The 19899-nt window shown below is 44.7% G+C and overlaps 1 protein-coding gene across 1 annotated transcript in view; it reads left to right on the top strand.

Annotated features, from left to right (window-relative positions):
* Window positions 1-19554, top strand: part of LOC123591759 (60S ribosomal protein L23a-like) — a 42867-nt gene extending 23313 nt beyond the window's left edge. Inside the window, exon 2 of the mRNA XM_045466446.1 lies at window positions 19368-19554. Within this exon, the coding sequence (XP_045322402.1) occupies window positions 19368-19554 (187 nt within the window). The remainder of the gene's footprint in view (window positions 1-19367) is intronic.
* Window positions 19555-19899: the final 345 nt, after the last annotated feature.

Here is a 19899-nt window from a genome sequence, read left to right as displayed (position 1 = left end):
TCAAGTAACTTGCTCCTGGTTACACAACTGATTAACGGTGAATTGGGGTTGCAAATCCAGCTGTTAATGATCCCTCATTTTAGCTTCTTTCCATGATAATGTATTGCTAATTTCCAGGAGATAACAAAGATAAGTCTTGACTTTCATGAGAAGTGTCTCCTTAAACTTTCAAGGATTGTTAGAGTACCTGTTGTCTTTGTTCTAAGAGGTAATGTGAAATTCATAGTATTTCTGTCTTGAATACAAAGACTTTTGTCCAGTGTTGTCACCTTCCATTCCCCTGGTCTTGGTGAGGTCTGTCTGCATTTTTGAGATGGTTTAAGAAAAGTATCCAGGACAAATTGGTTTGAAACAATTCTCAGCTTACTTTGAGTAGCAGGCTTGCTCCAATGGATTTGTTGTGTTAGGGTTCTTCATATTAAACATTTATGATATCTCCTTTGCTTATTGCTAAGCTAGGTAGAAGATGTGGAACAGGTTGCTGGGTCAAGATGCAGAGAAAAACAGCTTCAGTTTGGGAAGCCCATGGCCAGATAGCCTATGCAATGGGGTCAATAAAGCAAACGCCAAATAAAAATGTTAAGTTATTATCATATAAGTCAACAGAGTAGAATGCAATAAAGTGAAAGTGCTCTCTCCTCCTTGGTCCAGAGTTGTTCTTTTCAGAAGAAGTTGTTACTGACAGACAGTTCCTTGGGTATGCTGCCAGAAATTTAAGCAGATTTTAAAAGGTGAATGTTGGAGTGAACATCGTATTTTTTTGGTGTGGGAGAAAGTTTCTTTACACAAAATTAAGAATGCCCATTTTGAAAAGGGCAGGGAATCATTTTATCCACATCCTTCCAAGCCCCTCTAGAATGAGTTTCTCATTTGGTGTTTACTTTGCAATCTCCCCTCCCCTTTTTAGTTCTTATTTTGATATCTCTATAGATTTGTTTCTGAATTTTGTTGTGGGCATGGAGAAGGTGTCCAAATATCTGCCTTAATTGGGTGGAAATGGAAAAAAAAAAAAAACTAGAAAACTCTTCAAAAAGATAATCATACCTGAATAAGTACAGGAGAAGAAGGACTTATGGCCTGTTCATAAGATTGGGGAAAAGAAAAAAATAAAAATGAAAATGGTGCAAATTTGGGCTCAAGACTGGTCACTGTGCGTTAATGGAAGCAGTGATTGTTAGAGACAATTCTCCACTTCCTCTTGTGTTTCTCTATGTCTTATCTGCAGAGGTACTAAATGGCTTCTGTTTTATATTATCTATTCAAGGATGTTTATATAGTAAACAGTGTCAGACGATTGAGGGTGTATCCAGTATAATAGAGATAATGTCTTCTTCTGGGACAAAAATCATGCTGGTTTACTGCCCATTATAAAAGATTTGGGTTCCTTCAGCTCAGTGTTCCTCTCCTGTATCTCAACTCAGTGTGTGTGCAGGCATCACCTGGCCTTTTTTCATTGCCTTGTGGGAATTTGGACCTGGAGAAGTTGCCCAAATGGTGACACTAAGACTATTGCTATTACTGTGAGTAATAAAGTCGTTTGTTTCTGATTCAGGAGTTTCGTGTCTTCTGTCAGTATCCATGAAATTGGGTCATACGAAATTGTTAGTTTGCAAATAGGGTAAAATCTCAAATTGTTCCAAGTTCTTGAATATAGCATATAGAATAACAAGAAACATCAGGGACTCAGTGACATGGTAATTCAAATGACATATTCTTCAGATGGCCAAGAAGTTAAGTCAGAGGGAGGCATCAATGAGATGAGATGGATACATTCTCAAGTAATAAACTTACAACCTTACAACCTTCAAATGTTAGCATCTCTGTAAAACAGAAGTACAAGTACAGTTACTAGACCACCAGACCTTTGGTTTGTCATTCTGTTGGGGTGCCTTGGCTGAGCCTATCCGGCAGGAGACAGGGAGAATTCAGATTCCTGGAAGCCATTAGAGGCATGACTATAGGGTGAATATCAGTAGTTAGAAATGGAGGCCAGGTAAACACCTTTTACGGTGTGTGAAATTCAAAGCAAAGTAAGTCAAATTGCCATTAATTAAACTAATTCTTAGTTTATAAACCATGTCACATATACATTTATGCTCTTAAAAATCTGTTGAGGATCACAGAAAGCTCTTGTGTATGGCCGTTGTGTCTATTGATACTCATGATATTAGAACTTACAACTGAGAAATTAAAAAAAAATATTTATTTATTCACTTATTTAAAATAATAAAACAATTACATGTTAGCATAAGTAACTTTTCGGAAAATAACTATTACATGTTAGCATAAGTAACTTTTCGGAAAATAACTATTTTCCAAAACAAAAAAACTACTGCATAAAATGGTATTGCTTTATGATTTTGAAAATCTCTTTAATATCTGGCTTCATTGAAGACACGTGGATTTTCATATCTGCTTCTCTATGCAATCTGTTGTGGTGTCTTAGGTCATATAACCTCTGCAAAAACCATCACGGAGAGAAAAGAACGAGAGTCAAAAAGGGTAAACAATGTACTTATCTTTGTTTGAAAATAGCTTTGAGCTTGTGGACCCTCTAAAAGGATCTTGAGGACCCCCAAGGGTCCCTAGACCACACTTTGAAAACGACTGACGTAGAGCCCCCGCAGTCACAAGACAAAACAAGCATGGTAGTAACAAAAACATATGAACCACTAGTTTAAGAAATAGTGTTGCATTGATTTTATGGTATGAAGAACACAAACTTAATTTCTGAGACTCCTAGTAGAAGTTTCAGAAGGGGCCTGTTCATTCTATTTCTTCTTGTTAATTACGAAACCAAAGGACTTCCAGCAGAGGGGTCCATTGGCATGCCATCAGACGCTTGGGGAATCATTAGGTTCTACACTTGACAGAATTTCATTTATGACTTTAGGAATGTAGGATTTGGGTAACATTTAAAAAGAATACCTTTTCTGCCTTAAGGGCCTAGAGACGAATGGCTCATTTAGTGTGATGGGGAGCATGCGATATTTGAGTAATAGTTGGGCAACTTTAGGCAGACTATTCTGCCTCTCTGAACCTCGGTTTCTTCATCTGTAATATGGGGGAATGATGACACCTGCTCTGTGAGGGTTCAATTTATGTAACCAAAGGCCTTAGTCTGACGTCTGGCATCCAGGAAGGCACGAGGCCGAATTCTCGATCCGGACTTCAGATGGGGTTGAATGGGGCCTTTGCAGTCATCGTAATGTGCGTCCAGCTTCTGCTACACACACCCACTGGCAGAAAAGCTCTATTCTCCAGGCAGCTCCTTCCACTTCAGAGAGATCTAATTATTAGAAAATTTAGGGAGCTCTCATTTCACAGTGGTCCCTGCTCCCTCCTCTGAGCACGGTCAAATTCTCTTTCTCGCGATGGCTCTTCAAACACTTGAGGACTTCTGTCTTTCTCAGTCTTCTTTTCTCCAGACTGAGCATTGGTCTCATCCTTCTTGGCATTTCAAGCCCTGGCCTACCGCTCATTTTCCTTTGGACACAAAGAGAATCTAGTTCTGGGTGTCCTAGGACCGGTTCAGGTCCAAACCACACGCACAAAAATACACTGTTCCTCTCCATTCCCACCTTTTGGTGTGCCTGTGTGTGTTTACCAGGCCTCGCTGTACACAACATCCTCGTGTTCTGCCACAGTCATTTCATTGCTTTTTCGTTTGCTTGCTACCTGACCCACCCGTGGCGTCGGTCATTGTATGTACCCATTGCCAGCTGAACAAACAGCCCCAGACGGCTCTCTGCAGTTCTGTGCTTCTCCATGTCTTGAGTATTACGTCAGATGCCACGGCATGGACTGCTAGGTTCAGCCTGGTGAGTAAGTTCGAGCTGCATCAGCTTAGGAAGTGTCTGCGCTCATCTGAAAAGCTGGTGAGTCACTGTCTTCTCTCTGGCAAGCCAACATGAATGTTCCCTTGGTGCAGTTTTGGAGCGAGCTGTGGCCTTTGCCCTAGACTGCAGTCAGCCTACGGACACTTTCCCTGTTGCTGCCTTTCCACAATTTTTAGACATTTTCGTGTCCCAGAGGTCAGGCCACAGAGAGTTATTAGTCACCCCTAGCACATTTCCATTTCTGACCCAGAGAGCTGCAGGAACTTCCCCTTTGAGTTCTCCAAGCCATTTTGAAATTGTGAACTAAGGAAAACACACAGATAGTTTCAGGTGAAACATTCGTGTCTCCAGTTCTAGAAAAAAATCCCAGGAGTTTCACGGGTGACTTCACTGCCTATTGAGTCTTCCAACTGGAACTCAGAATGAAACTCTTTGTAGTCCTTCCCAGGGATGGCTCTTCTCTCCACTTCTGGGTGTCTCTCATGGACTGTTTGGGAAAACACATCACCTCACAGAGCCCTAGTTGGGGGTTTTACGAAGCTTCACGAGTGTGGGCCCTTTCCTGAGTTTGTTGCCAGCTCTGCGTGGGCAGGAAGCAGCATGCCCCAGCTCCCAGAATGAGCACCAGAATTTAGTGACCCTCCTGGTGCAAGCCTGCTGTGACCAGCATGGACGTCTGGAAAACTCACCAGCCTCTTCTCTGTTCCTTCTGTGGAAAAGAATCTCAACTGCCACGTCCTACTTGTGGAAGTGGGACCACCTACAGAATACTCCTCCTTTATTTGGACGCGTGGCTCCAGAAACAGTAGGCCTCCAGGTGGTCAGGCTTCTGGGACAGGCAGGAGAGCTTGGTCCTCTGAAAAAGACCGGGAGCCTGGTGGAGAAGTCCACAGGCTTTTAATGATCAGGGGCTTGGGAGGGACAGCAGGGATGATGGCGGCTGAATGTCGTGCCTTGAGCAGCCCTGCCTGATATTCCCCCTGGACCGCAAATGGGACCAAGCGTCCATCATAAACAATGAGGCACTTTGTCACATGTGCCAGCCTGGAGACCCGGCCTGGTGATGTAGCAGTTCACATCCCACTAGGGGCCCAGGGTGGAGGCTGGGATACCCAGTCTGGCATAAGGCCTTACCTTCAAGAAAGTATTGAAGTATCATTCCTGCCTTCAGGGTTTAAACATATATGCATTATTAGGGCTCCTGAATGAGTTAGTTGGTTAAGCGTCCCACTCTCGATTTCAGCTCAGGTCATGATCTCACGGCCACTGGTACCAAGGTCATGATCTCACGGTGTTACAGTTGGGTTCGGCGCTGGACATGGAATCCGCTTGAGATTCTCTCTCTCCTTCTGCCCCTCCCCAACTTGAGTGCACGCACGTGCGCGCTCGCTCTCTCTCTCAAAAAGCAAAAGTCAAAAAAATATGCGTTTTTCCTCTTACTACGAAAGCAATATATATTTGCGCTCAAATTTATTTTGAAAAGTACTGGAAAGCAAACAGAAGACAAATGTTATCCCAGTTCAGACAGAATTACTACTACTAGTTTGATAGCTCTTTCTAGATACAATACACTATGTATATACTATATATATATATATATTCACTATTTCATGGATCAAAAAATACTTGCAGAGTATAGAATAGTGAGGGAAGCATGGCCTCTGCCCTCAAGAAGCTAAGGGATTAATGGGGGAATCAGGTGATAAATAGATGAACAAATACATAATTACAAAATGTTGAGCTCTACGAAGAAACAAGGTGCTTTGGCAGAAAAGAACCACCTACCTTCTCAGGGCATCACTGGGAGGGACACGGCACAGGAGCAGGAACTGGAAGGATTAGGCCGGAAGGAGAAGCAGCATCCAGGAAGGGAGACCAAAGCATGGAGACATAGTGCATTCTGGGAACCGGAAGAAAGTCAGTGTGGCTCAAGGTTCTCAGGCAAGAGAGACGAAAATGAGGAAAATGAAGGTGGAATGGTGGGGAGAAGCTGGACAACATGTGGCTTCATAGGACTAAAGTTCAGAGTTTCAAATGGTAACATATTTTTAGTCTTGTATTCTGTATATTCACTTAATCACACACACATATTTATATATTATGTTAATGGGATTACACCATATACAGTTTACTCTTCAATTTTCTTAAAAGCATTTTTTGTGTGTAATTACATAATATTCTTATGACAAGGTAAGACAAAATAGTACAGGCCTTGAGTGGATGAGAGAAAGAATTTTTCCCCAAACTGCAGGCCCTAGATCTCTATTCTGTGGCGTGTGTGTGTGTGTGTGTGTGTGTGTGTGTGTGTGCATGCGTATAGCACTCAGCAGAGGGTCTCTTAAATGCACTGAGAGGCCCAGGCCACATCAGTTTATTGAGACCCCTGTCATATTAAGAAATAAAACATGACTTTTAGCACCCAGATTGTGGTCTGTGAATATTCTTTCCCACTAAAAGGAATAACAGCTCCTTGGAGAAATGAGGGAACCCAAGTCTGGAACAGAAAATCCACACGATGAATCTGGGACATCTTGTTCTAACTGAGGGAAGGAAGCCGTGAAAACCGCTGGAACTAGACTGATTGTGGTGATCATTTTACAAAATCTCCAAATATCAAATCATTATATTGTACACCTGAAACCAACATGAGGTTATACATCAATTATTTCTCAATGAAACACACACACACACACACACACACACACAATGGCCATGTCACAGTGACCTTGGAAACAGCTCGAGGAGGTTCCCTGTGGTCAAATACCACACAATTTGAGCATCAGTGAGAATACCAATAGCAGGGCACTGAAACACAGCAACTATATTCCCATTTACAAGTTCATAGCCACGAAACATTTTTTTGTCAATTACCTTGGGAGGAGGTTAGACGCCTGTGGTTAATCAGACATGGATGAAGGGAAGTTTCTCTTTGCAGAAGGCTGCCAGAAGGAATGACAGAATTAGAATCCCCTCATTTTGCAAATCCTTAGTGAATCAATATACCTAAGCAACGATCGTCGATGGCGTTAACCTCACAAAAGAGAGACCACTGGACGTTATGTTCCTAACAGAAGAACTTCTGAAGTAGTCTTGTTAAAAAAGTGAACTCGAATCTCTTCAAAGTCTCAACAACTAATTGAAGTACCTGTTTCTGGGAAACACGGGGCATGGAGGAGCACGTGAAACAACATCGCGGGCAAACGGTACGTGAAATCTCGTTGGTTTCTCTGTATTGCCGAGAGTATTCTGTTGTGTGATGTCCTTCCATCTGTCCAATTGGAAGGAAATTTGGTTGTCTCCAGTTTCTCACTAGGATGGATAATTCTGTTTTAAGCATTCACGTACGTGTTTCGATGTCAACGTAAATGTTCATTTCCCTTGGGGAAACAAGTCGGAGCGGGATTGCCGGGTCCAACGGTGTAGGTTTAATGTTATTAGAAACTGCCAAACGTCATAACAGGCATGCAGTAAAACGGGACTTTACCCGGGAGGGTTGTGAGGATTAAGTGAGTTAATATACACAAAGTGCTTAAAACAGTGCCTGGCACTGAAGACATGTTAGCAATGATCGTTACTGTCCTTACCAACGTTACTCGGCTGCACCACAACCTCTTCACACACAAGGAAGGCAGCCCAGGAATCCTAACATCCACACACAGCGGGCTGCTGGTGGTGGTGCCCAGGACAACATTGCTTAGGGCACTGGGCCGTGGCACCAGCCCCCGCCAGCAAAGATCCCGTGTGGCTGCGGCAGGACCCATCAGCGGACGTGGCCCTCTGAGCTGCTCAGGTTTTGCCGGTGTTTCTTTCTAGGAGGAGAAGAGAAGGAAGGAAAAGATCATTTTGTGCTAACCCCACGGACACTAGGAGTCACTGAATTTGAGTACTAAAAGAGATGTGGCCTTAGTCCACACATTAGACTGCATATTAATTATGCACCATTCTGTGAGTTTGTAATACATTTTTAGAATTTCTATTAAAAAATAGTTTTAATGATTATTTATTTTTGAGGGGGGAGAGAGGCAGAGAGAGAAGGAGACACAGAAGCTGAAGCAGGCTCCAGGCTCTGAGCTGTCCAGCACAGAGCCCGACGCGGGGCTCGAACTCACGAACCGTGAGATCATGACCTGAGCCAAAGTCAGACGTTCAGTCGACTGAGCCACCCAGGCGCCTCAATACATTTTTAAAGATAGACTTTATTCCTTATTTTTTTAAGTTTATTTATTTATTTATTTTGAGGGGCGTCTGGGTGGTTCAGGGAGTTAAGTGTCCGATTTTAGCTCAGGTCATGACCTCGTGGCTTGTGAGTTCCAGCCCCGTGTCAGGCTCTGTGCTGACAGCTCAGAGTCTGGAGCTGCTTCGGATCCTGTGTCTCCCTCTCTCTGCCCCTCCTCCCTCGAGTTCTCTCTCTCTCTCTCTCTCTCTTTCAAAAATAAATAAACATAACAATTTTTTAGTGTTTATTTATTTTGAGAGAGAGAAATAGAATGGGAGTGGGGGAGGGGCAGAGAGAGAGGGAGAGAGAGAATCCCAAGCAGGCTCCCTAATGTCAGCCAGATGTGGGGCTTGATTTCACAATTGCGAGATCATGACCTGAACCAAAACCAAGAGTCTGACGCTTAACCAACCAGATACCTCTACACTTTATTCTTTAGAACAGTCTTAGATTTACAGAAAAATTGAGAGGGTAGAACTGAGAGTTCCCATACACCCTGTACAAAATCTTCCCTGTTGTGAGCATCCTACATTAATATGGTACATTTGTTATAATTAATGAATGAACATTGACACATTATTATTCACTAAAGGTTGTGCTTCATTCATATGTTCCTAGTCTTTACCCGATGTCTCTTCTGTTGCAAGGTCTCATCCAAGATCAGTGAAGGTACATATTTTTGCTTGTTTAAAAAAAAATTTTTTTAAAGTATTTATTCATTTTGAGAGAGACAGACACCGCGTGAGCAGGGGAGGGGGAGGGAGAGAGGTAGAGAGAGAGAATTCCAGGCGGGCTCCCACTGTCAGCGCAGAGCACAATGCGGGGCTTGAACCCATGAAACCGTGAGATCATGACCTGAGTTGAAACCAAGAGTTGGACGCCTAACTGACAGATCCACCTAGGTGCCCCATTTTTGCTTCTTTTTCGATGGGGGAATGAGTACAATTCAAGTGGTTCTCTGGTCTCAGGCTCACTACTGAACCATGGTGTGGCTATTACAGAGTTCCCCTTCTCTTCTAGATCTTTAGGGTCTGTCGGATATGAAAAAGCACAAAGAAAAGGTGTCGGGTATAATTTTGCCATCATGCAGAAATGGTAGTTTCACCCCTTCCATGATCACTCCACAAGGTGACTCAGGATAGTCTGGAAGAGCATTGACTGGGAACATAGCCAAAGGAGGAGCTGTTATGATTTTCCTGAAGACCTGCATTGGAAACTACAGCTACATTCATTCACTCAACAATTTTGTACTTTATCTAGACGCTAAGCTGTGCATTCCCTGCACGATGGTGAATATCGCATCCACCTACCTGGGAAGACCTTATGATCTATTTAAGTTAATCGGTACTTTTAATAATACACCCACTTGGGGCACCTGGGTGGCTCAGTCAGTTAAGTGACCAGCTCTTGATTTCGGCTCAGGTCATGATCTCATGGTTCCTGAGTTGGAGCCCTGAGTCAGGCTCTGCACGGACAGCATGGAACCTGCCTGGGATTCTCTCTCACGCGTGACCCCATGCGGGACCAACAGAAGACCTGCCTCGTTGAGCCCAGCCCAAACTGACAACCAGAGAATCTTGGACAATAACCAACTAAGTCCTGGGGTATTTTGTTGCATGACACTATATACATGATACGACTAATGGGGCCACTTGCTGTTGAGAAGATCACAGTTGGTGCCCGTGGGGAAGAAATCAGCAGTAGAATCAGAACCAACCCCCCATCCACTCAAAACGCTCAGAGACTCAACAGAGCAGATGCTAATATCCTGTTTGAACACACGGATTTGTTTTTTTATAAAACTGGATGAGCTTGGACTTTAGTCCCTCCAGTGTGGTTTCCAACATTTCTTGTCCTTCCATTTTGTCCCTTCTCTTCTTTTTAGTTCCTCTTTCAGTGACTTCTACTTCTTAGATATTTTAACTCTGCACAATTTCTTCTCTTCACGTGGGGTAATACCAGAATGTTGAAATTTCCTTTGCTTTGTGGACACTCTTGTAGTTCTTCCATATGTATCTCTATTACTTCTTCTTTTTAATTTCTTAAAGATATCCCTTAATTAGGAAAGAAGAACCTTCTCTAGATTTCTTAATATTTATCCCGATGTCCTCCCAAGAATTAAATATATAATATTTATCATAATTGTCTGAAATTATAAATACCATTTATATAAATCTCTGCATCGATCCCTGTCTTCTGTATAACAGGAATTGGCAATATGAAAAAAAAAAAAAAAAACAAACAGAAGTGCCTGATAGGAAAATTTGGTAGCTATAACTTGCTCATTGATTAGCCTTTTCTTTGAGAGAGAGAGAGAGAGAGAGAGAGAGAGAGAGAGAGAGCACAAGTGGGGGAGGGGTAGAGGGAGAGAGAGAGAGAATCCCAAGCAGCCTCCATGCTGTCAACATACAGCCTGACACGGGGCTCGATCCCATGAACCGTGAAAGCGTGGCCTGAGCTGAAATCAAGAGTCAGACACTTACCCTGCTGAGGACCCAGGAACCCCTGATTAGCCTTTAAATGTCATCATAAGAATGGGTCCCTCAGTGAAGATTCAACTTTTCTTTTTTTAAAAAAAATTAATCCTCGGCCATGTTTTAGGTTTTGATGTCACATTTTACATCTTTTTATGTCTCTTTTAACAGATTATTGCAGTTTTAATTTTATTACTTTTGTCTTTCAATCTTTATACTAGCTTTATAAGTGATTCATCCATGAACTGTACCATATATCTACCTTTCCCAGTGAGATTTTTACTAATGCATATTTTCTCATCATTTTCTTAAGGTTATTTGTTTATTTTGAGAGAGAGCGTGTGGGAAGGGCAGAATCCCAAGCAGGCTGTGCACTATCAGTGCAGAGTCCCGCGTGGGGCTTGAACTCATGAACCTTGAGATTATGACCTGAGTGGAAACCAAGAGTCAGACGCTTGACTGACTGAGCCAACCAGGCGCCCCTATTTTCTCATCATTAATTACAGCCATTTCTTTTCAGCTTAAAGGAGCCCCTTTAACATTTTTTTGTAAGGTCAGTGTTGTGATAAAGTCCGTTAGCTTTGGCTTATCCAAAAAAATTTTTTTTAATCTCTCCTATTTTGAGTGCTAATGTTGCTGGGGAGAATGCTCTTGGTTGGAAGTTTTTTTTTTTTCCTTTCAGCACTTTGAATGCACCATGCCACTCCCTCTGGCCTACAAAGTTTCTGCCAAAAAATCTGCTGATAGCCCTATGGGGCTTCCTTTGTACGTACAGGTTGTTTTCTTGCTGCTTTTAAGATTCTGTCTGTAGCTTTTGACATTTTAATTATAATGTGTGTCGGTGAGAGTCCCTTTTGGTTCATCTTGTTTGGAGTGTTTGGGGATTCCTCGATCTGCTTGTCTGTTTCCTTGCCCAGATTAGGGAGGTGTTCAACCATTATTTCTTCAAATAAGTTTTCCGGCCTCTTCTTTCTCTCTTCTTCTGCAGCCCCAACAATGCAGACGGTATTCAGCTTGATGTTGTCCTACAAGTCCCTTAAGGTAGCTAGCTGCACTTTAAAATCTTTCTTTTTTTTAAATTTTTTAATTTTTTTCTGCTCTCCTTGGATGAGTTCCCTTGCTTTGTCTTCCAGCTTATTGGTCTGTTCTTCTGCTTCGTCCATTCTGCTGTTGAAAGCCTCTAGTGTATTTTTTAGTTTAGTGATTGTATTCTTCAGCTCTGTGACTTCTGTCGGGCACTTTCTTATGTTTTCTACCCTTTTCTTGGAGTTCTTACTGTGTTTTCCTCCATTCTTCTCCACAGCTCAGCATTATTACTTTGAACTCTCTATGAAGTAGATTACTTATCTCGATTCCCTCAAGGTCTTTTTCTGGGGTTTTTGTCTTAATCTTTAGTTAGGAACATATCCCACTGTGTCCTCATTTTGCCCGAGTCTCTGTGTTAAGTGAAACAGCTACCTCTCCCTGGATTGAAAGAGTGGCCTTGTATAGAAAATGACCCATGGGGCTCAGAGTCACAATCCCCTGGCCACCAGGCACTGCAAAGGTGTCCCCCGTGTGGGCTGGACATGCCTGCTGCCTGTGGTGGGTCCAGAGCTGTGGTGTGTGTGTGTAGGAACAGGCTGATTGCCGGGCTGTGGCGCGACTGTAGTGCATTGGAGGGGAGGCGCGTGCCTGGCTGGCTGTGGTGCGGCTGTGGCTGTGGCCACAGGCTGTGGGAGAAGTGAGGCACGCCCACCTGCACTAGCAGGTTAGAGGAAGATTTCCAAGTGACACCTACCATCCCCAACATTAGCAGGGTAGAGTGAGATAGCAAAAGGGGCGCCTCGTAACACTTCCTTCTCTGCAGGGAGTCCTAGCAGGTTCCTGCCTCTCTGGCAATCACTGTAATTAGTAAGTGAGTCTTCTTCACAAATGGTCTGCGTGCTTTCCAAACTTGGGCCCCAGGGCAGTGCTCTGAGTCTGTGCTCGAGCCCTTTCAGGACGGGTTCTCTGTTCCCCACAGTTCTATGGTTTCTCTGGACCTAATCCTCATTGGTTTTACATTTTGGGGGCCCATCTTGGTGGCGCAAGGCTAGGGTGCCTGATGTGGGGCACAAACTCCTTGCTCCTTTGGGAAAAGCTTCATAGTTTCAGGATACCTCCAATTGTGGGTCACCGTACAGAGGAGGCTATTTTTGCTCCTTTTAGTCATCTCAGTGTGACTCTTTATTCTTTGTTGTGGAGGCACTGTTCATCTAATTTTCAGGACTGCTTCAGAGGAAACTATTCCATATGTGGCCGTAGATTTGTCTTGGGAGGAGGTAAGTTTAGGATCTCCCTGCGCTGCTATCTTGAAGTGTCTCCCTGATTGCTACCTGAAAGATCTTGAACCTGTTGGCCAAAACTTTAACACCACTGTGGCCCTTCTTCGACCCTTGTGAACTTAATCACTAAATACCCCATAAGGAAAAGCATGAGGGCTGACGAATAATATGAATTCAATGTGCTAAGTATCATAGTAGACACACATAGGCCATATAGGGATTCATAGGCCTATGAGTGTGTTTGGAGGTGTGCAATAAAGAAAGGAGAAGATATTGGGGTTTGGTTGTCAGTTGCAGGTAGGAGTTCTCATGTAAATCACATGAGAAGCATGTGGGATGTGGATGGGGTGTTGGAGGGGGGCACATGGGCTGAGACACAGCTCCCCGGGCAGCTGCACACAGGGAGCATGAGGTGTGAGGCAGAGAGGAGAAGAGGGGCGGCCAGAGTGCCTGGCCAGTGGCAGGTGGCCCTCGAGCCCCCCACCGAGGAGCCGACTTCGTTCGTCATGCACAGTGAGCCAGCGGCAGATTTCATTAAGGGGATAATGCTGAAGATCTGATGGCGGATTTGAAAGGGTAAGACCAGTGGAGGATACGCCTAGTAGAGAATGAGGGACTAAAATAGGGCATGCCAGTTTTCTGGTTTTGTTACTGGGCAAAGAACTTGGTTAACCTTTGTTTCAAACTTTATTCCCGGGTTTCTTCAGCTTACTTAGCTGCAAAGAATGAACTATCCATAAGTAAAAACTGAAGCGTTGTAATGTCCAAGGGGCAAGGACAAGAGGAAGAGACCACCTAAGAAAAGTTTAGAAGGCTAAGCCGGCAGGACTTACAATTAATTGGGTGTGGGAAGTAAAGGAGAAAGAGTCAAGGGTAACCTCTGGGCATCTGGTTTGGTGAGAGAGTGGTTGGTGGAGCCCTGACGCTGGGGCTCAGGAAGAGACACAGGTAACCACCAGCAGTAGAAGGGACTTCCATTAGTAGAACCATTAGTCCTTGGCTAGGTTTGCTGGACAGATGACTGGTTAAACTTAGAAAAAAAATTGTTTAATGTTGATTCATTTTTGAGAGACAGAGAGAAGCTGAGTGTGGGTGGGGGAGGGACAGAGAGAGAGGGAGACACAGAATCCAAAACAGGCTCCAGGCTCTGAGCTGTCAGCACAGAGCCCCGTGCAGGGCTCGAACTCACGGACCACGAGATCATGACCTGAGCCGAAGCTGGACGCTTAACTCACTGAGCCATCTAGGTGCCCCTATGACTGGTGAAATTAATCTCATGAGAACTTGCCTTCTTTGCCCTATCCTCTTAACCCTTTGTGCCAGGTGAGGATTTGGGCTGGAGGATGAGGAAGAGAATCAAACCTTGCCGGGTACAGCAGCAATGTGACACGATCGTTTGCAAATGTGTGGATCAGGAACAAGCGATAGAGACACAGCCCAGAGTAAATTTCCCAGAAGCTGTTATCACACTGTGGGGAGATCTAAGCCTCACTTCCTTATCATCGTAGCCAAGACAGGCTTTTCTATTTTTTTCAAGGTTAAGATATCTCTCATGCCCCCTGTTGACAGTGGTCATTGGCACCGTGAAAACTCATAGCTGGCTTAACGATGCCTCTTCATAGACTGCGGCCGCTTTTAATGTGGGCAATTCTTCATGTAAATACTAGTCAGGAAAGGGAATTTTTTTTCTCAAGAGAACTTGTTTTAATTAAACAAAGGGCAGGAAGTTCCTTCCTGAGTGGTTAAAACCCTGCTGATTATATAAGCAATGGGCTGATTACAAACTGCCCCTTGGCCAATCCTGCTACATTTACCAGAATTCTTGTTCAATCACATTTTCCCATAAATGACGTGAGAAAATCAAACAATGGAGCCACAATAGTTGATAGATAGGGAAAAACAAAATAAATATCAAACCATTTATGCTTCTTCCCTTTGAGATAAAAAGTATACGTCTTTCTCTATAAGCTATAACTTTTAGGTAAAAAGTCAGTTTCACTGACATTACACACATGACAACCTTTCATGCTCAATACAATCTTTTACAAAAGGTGAAATGTTTTAAATAGATGTTTATACTACAGATCACTTAACAATACAGATAAGCAAAAAGAGAATAAAGTACAAGGGTCTCACAATGACGCCATTCTGAGAGAACTCATGTTAAAATAGCTTTTCCGTTTCTCTCCTTACACCCAGGGTGAAGAGAACAGTATTGGCCAGAGTCTGTCATGAGCAGAGCACTCTCTGCGTCTGGAAGGAATGTACGGATGCTTGGTCAGTGGAGGCCCCAGAAGATAAACTCAGATAAAAATTCCAGTCTGCCGAATGACCCTCGAAGGAGAGACACGTCGGTGGCTGTGAAGTCCTCTTGTGCTTTGAGTTGTGAGAAACGGGAAGGCAGTTTGAAGACCAGGGCGGGGGCCAAGCTGAACCCCTCTATATAAAAGAGGGGAGAGGGTTTTGAGTTTCATTTGGGGGAGAGGCGAGATGCTAAGCTGGGGATGGGGGAGGGGATCAAGAGAGGCGGACATGGCATGAGGGACAGGGGGGTGATAATAACTCTCAGGGCTGCAGGGTCTGGGAAGGACCTCTTACTCTGTTTAATGAGGGGGTCTGTGATGGAGGTAAGCCTCTTCTGTCATGCTTCAGAAACTGTCAGGACATTTTTCAACACTCACCAATGTCAGGAGCGATAGATTCTCACCCGTTAGCCATAGAAGTCCTTGCTGCCGGACTGCTCCTTATCTGATCGCCCCCACTTGCCCTCAGTTTTATTGAGGGAATTTATTTATTTGAGGAAGGAATTTATTGAGGGAACCAATTGAGGGAAGCCCAAGCCAACTGGCAGGAAAACATTCATGAATACACTGACCACATGCAAACTGAGCCATTGCTAAATCATCTCTATTTCCTCCTCCTAAATTATAGTATATTATGTATTGTGTTTTAAGGAGACTTTTTCTCTTTATCTAAAATGAAGGGGTGCCTTGGGGTATCTCAGTCGGTTGAGCGTCCGACTCCTGATTTCGGCTCAGGCCATGATCTCAATGTCATGAGATCAAGCCACACTGATGTGGAGTCTGCTTAAGATTCTCTCTCTACCTCTGCCCCTCCCTCACTCTCACTCGCTTTCGTGGGCGGGGGTGGGGGGGTGGGTCAGGGGACACAAAGAAGCAGAATTGGTCTCCGGCCATTGTTTTCTTGGTCACCCTGTCGGTGTTGACTGACCAGTAAGCCTCTGAATAGCCACAGCCCAAACAAGACTGCATATTACTGAGCAGTGAGTTTCAGATCTTGCAAAAGAGTTGGGGTTTCATGCAAGTGTTGAAATAGGTGCTTAAGAACGGCTCAGAACATCTGCAGAGTCACGGACGGGTGAGGATCTGACAGAACTCAAGCAGTCCACGCGAGAAGGAGAGAAACTCATCAAGAACGATGCCACGCGCTGGATCAGGGTGTGATTTTACCATCGAAGGACTGACTAGGGGAGGTCCCCGGGGAAATGGCAGAAGCAGTGTCATGGAGCAAAACACCACCCACTTTAATGGATTCATTGTGAAACTCAGTGCTGCAAAAGATGCCATTGCCCAAGATTCACTTTGTTCCTTCTAAGAATTGGCGCGTGGATACAGTTTTAACCTGCATCCTGTCAAACTTCGGACAAACTTGTCTTTGGCTTGCTTAGTGTGGTTTCTCAAGACAAAGCTTGAGTTGAATCTTATGTTTGGACTCTTGACTATAACGATTTTGGTTTATGATGGGAAATCCAAAACATAAACATAGGTAATTCTTTGATCAACGCCTCTGTATCTGTTACCAGGCTTGAACAATTTCTTAACTCATGGCCAATTTTTTGGGTCAGTTTTTGGCCAATTTTTTTTTTTTTTAACTTTGGCCAAGCTTTTTTGAATAAACACAGAAACATATATAGGAGAGTGCATAAGTCATAAGACGTATGGCCTATAAATTTTCTCAAATTTAAAAAATCAATTGGGGGCACTTGGGTGGCTCAGTCGGTTAAGTGTCCCACTCCTGTTTGCAGCTGAGGTCACGATCTCGAGGTTTGTGGTTTTCGAGCCCCTCATTGGATTTTACACTGCCGGTGTGGAGCCTGCCTGGGATTCTCTCTCTCCCTCTCTCTCTGCTCCTCCCTGCTCTCTCTCTCTCTCTCTCGCAAAAAATAAGCTAAATAAAATAAAATAAAATAAAATAAAATAAAATAAAACATTCAATTTAGTTAGCATAGGGGTCAAGAGATACCGTGTCACCAGCTCCCTTGAGGCCACTATTTTTCCCCACAGTAGTGACCGTCCTGGCTTTTAACGCCACGTACTAGACGCACACAGCCTGTTTTCTCCATGCCCACCCTTCCCTCAACTCTATAGCCTATCATTGCATCTGAAAATATTTCAGAATGTAAGTCTACAAGATAGAGATGAAAAAAAAACAATAATTCCATAACCACACTTTAAAAATTAGCTATAGTGCCTGAGTGCAGCAAATATCTTTCATGCATACATTTCTCTGTTTTACAAGTTTAAAATTTTGCAGGTTGTTTGAATCATGATCTAAATAACAGGATTCCTTAAACTTCTTTTAATCTCTAGGTTCCCTCCTCTCTCCCTTTCTGTCTTTGCCTGTCCCCCGCCCTGCCCCCGGAAACCTCCTCGCCCTCCTCCTCCTCCTTCTCCTCCTCCTCCTCCTCCCCTCTCTCCCTCACTGCAATCTTGCCGTGGATGAAGGAACCGGAATTGTCCTGCAGAACTCCTCAGAGCCTGATTTTCCTCCCTGCTTGCTGGGGACATGGTTATCACATCTTTTTGTCTCCCGTGTATTCCGTAAATTGACAGTTAGATCCAGAAGTCTGATCAGACTCAGGTTTGATATTTCGGCAAGAGCACCTCATAGGTGGAGTGAGACCCTCGTGAGCACGTCTGCCCGGGTGACTCTCGTGAGCCACGGATACTGAGTACTTAGATCCATTAGAGTCATTACGGGTTTGCAATGTGACAGTGTGTTGTCATTGTTTATTCATACATAGACACAATACTTCTAGAAAGAGAAACTTCCCTCATCAACAGTTTGGTCACCTCGGGGGACAGTATAGATGACTACAAAATAAATACTCAATTATTTCCTTTTATTCATAGTTAAAGTGAGTTCCCTAGAAGCCTCAAGAAATGACTACTGAGGTTTTATTCCTTTTTAAGTGATCTAGTGATCTCTTGTCGTGCTTCATTTTTATTAGGACTTTTTTTTTTTTTTTTTTTTAAGAGAGAGAGAGACAGAGACAGAGTGCGTGATCTGGGGAGAGGAGCAGGAGAGAGTGAGAGAATCTTAAGCAGGCTCCACGATCGGTGTAGAGCCCGATGCGGGGCTTGATCCCACAACCCTGGGATCATGACGTGAGCCGAAGTCAAGACTTGGATGCTCAACCGACCGAGCCACTGAGACATTTTGATCTCGTGTTAAAGGAGATTCACCTGGAGTGGATCTTTCTCCCCCAAATTATCAGATAATGCAGCCTCCTGTTCCTGTAACGGAGCATCTGAACGGGGAGACAGCAGTTCCGATTTCAGTGTGAGAACTCATTGTAACTTTCTGTGAAGAGGACAGTAGCAAAACCCACACAGGAGTCTTTTTGTTTAGGAAGGAGACATCAAAATGCCTTACCAATGCAAACGTGAGACCTAGAGTACCCCTTGCTTGACAGGAGGCTTGTGAACTGGATTTGAGTAGCCTGCTGAAGGAGGTTTGGCACAGTGGCTTGTCACAATACCGCTCGGTACGTGCGACGGAGCACAGAACAGAAGAAGTCCAATGTCGCCACCAGCTGTGTAAAATCGGTGTCTCTGAAGTAGGAAATTATGTCAGTGTCTGTAGAATGTGTAATGGAAAATAGACTCAAGTTAGCGAAACTCGATTTGAAGTAAGTGTGGGGAACGTGTAGCAGACCGCCAGGCCACAAGCGTGGGCCCCGAGTGTGACTCGGGAAGACTGGGCCCCAAACACAAGTCACACACGACATCTCGTGTGATCACCCACCGTCCAGAGCTCAGCATCCTTTCTGCTTCTAGTTGGCACGGACGTTTGATTTAGTAGGCTCTTTCCTTCACAGAAGTTTCCCCGGGTGGAACTGGCTTGCGAGCTTGTGCAGCTGGAAGGCTGTGAACCGATGTTTCTGGAGTCCCCATCGATCTGAAGATTTGAATCCTAGAGGTGGCCTTCACCTGCCTTCCCTGGAAGAAGGAGAGAGAACGTGATGAGGGCATGCTTGGTGGATAGAGATTTCACTCGAAAGAAAGCTATGATTTGCTGAGCACGGACCCATGTGCTTTTATTTAACCTACTTATCTTAAAAACACCATGGTGATGGGAACTCTGATCCCTTTTTGAGGATAAAGAAAATGAAGCTTAGAGAGGCCCAGTACTTGTCCAGATTATGTGCTTGTCAGAACACGAGCGGGGCCTCTTATCCCAGTCTGGGGGACTGCTGCCTTAAACTGGGTCCTGATTCCCCTGCTCACAGCTTTCTGGAGCTCCACGAGACATCCGGGGCTGCCTTGGAGGACCAGCTCCCCGACCCTCCAGGCCTCCTCCTGACCCGCTGCTGCACCCAGGCCCAAGCCGCCATGATGCCTTCTCTGTGTTACCAGAGTCGCCTCCCACTTGCACTCTTAATTCCCTCCAGAGTTTATTTTCAGCGCACAGAGTGAATCTTTAGAAGGCAGGTCAGACTGTGCCCCTCTCTAGGAGACCCTCCAACTGAGTGAGGCCCAACTCACTCAGCCAGGTAAAAAATCCTTACTGTAAGGCCGAGCGGATCTCACCTAGCCTCCCCCCCCACCCCCAACCCCCTCCCCCCCACCTCCCCACCCCCACCCCCTCCCCCCACCTTCCCACCCCCAACCCCCTCCCCCCCACCTCCCCACCCCCACCCCCCACCCCCAACCCCCTCCCCCCCACCTCCCCACGCCCACCCCCACCCCCTCCCCCCCACCTCCCCACCCCCAACCCCCCACCCCCAACCCCCTCCCCCCCACCTCCCCACCCCCAACCCC

The sequence above is a fragment of the Leopardus geoffroyi genome, chromosome B4, assembly GCF_018350155.1.
Source record: "Leopardus geoffroyi isolate Oge1 chromosome B4, O.geoffroyi_Oge1_pat1.0, whole genome shotgun sequence".
NCBI classification, from domain to species: Eukaryota; Metazoa; Chordata; class Mammalia; order Carnivora; family Felidae; genus Leopardus; species Leopardus geoffroyi.
The sequence above is the reverse complement of the archived record's forward strand: the minus strand, read 5'-3'. Positions and strand labels throughout refer to the sequence as shown.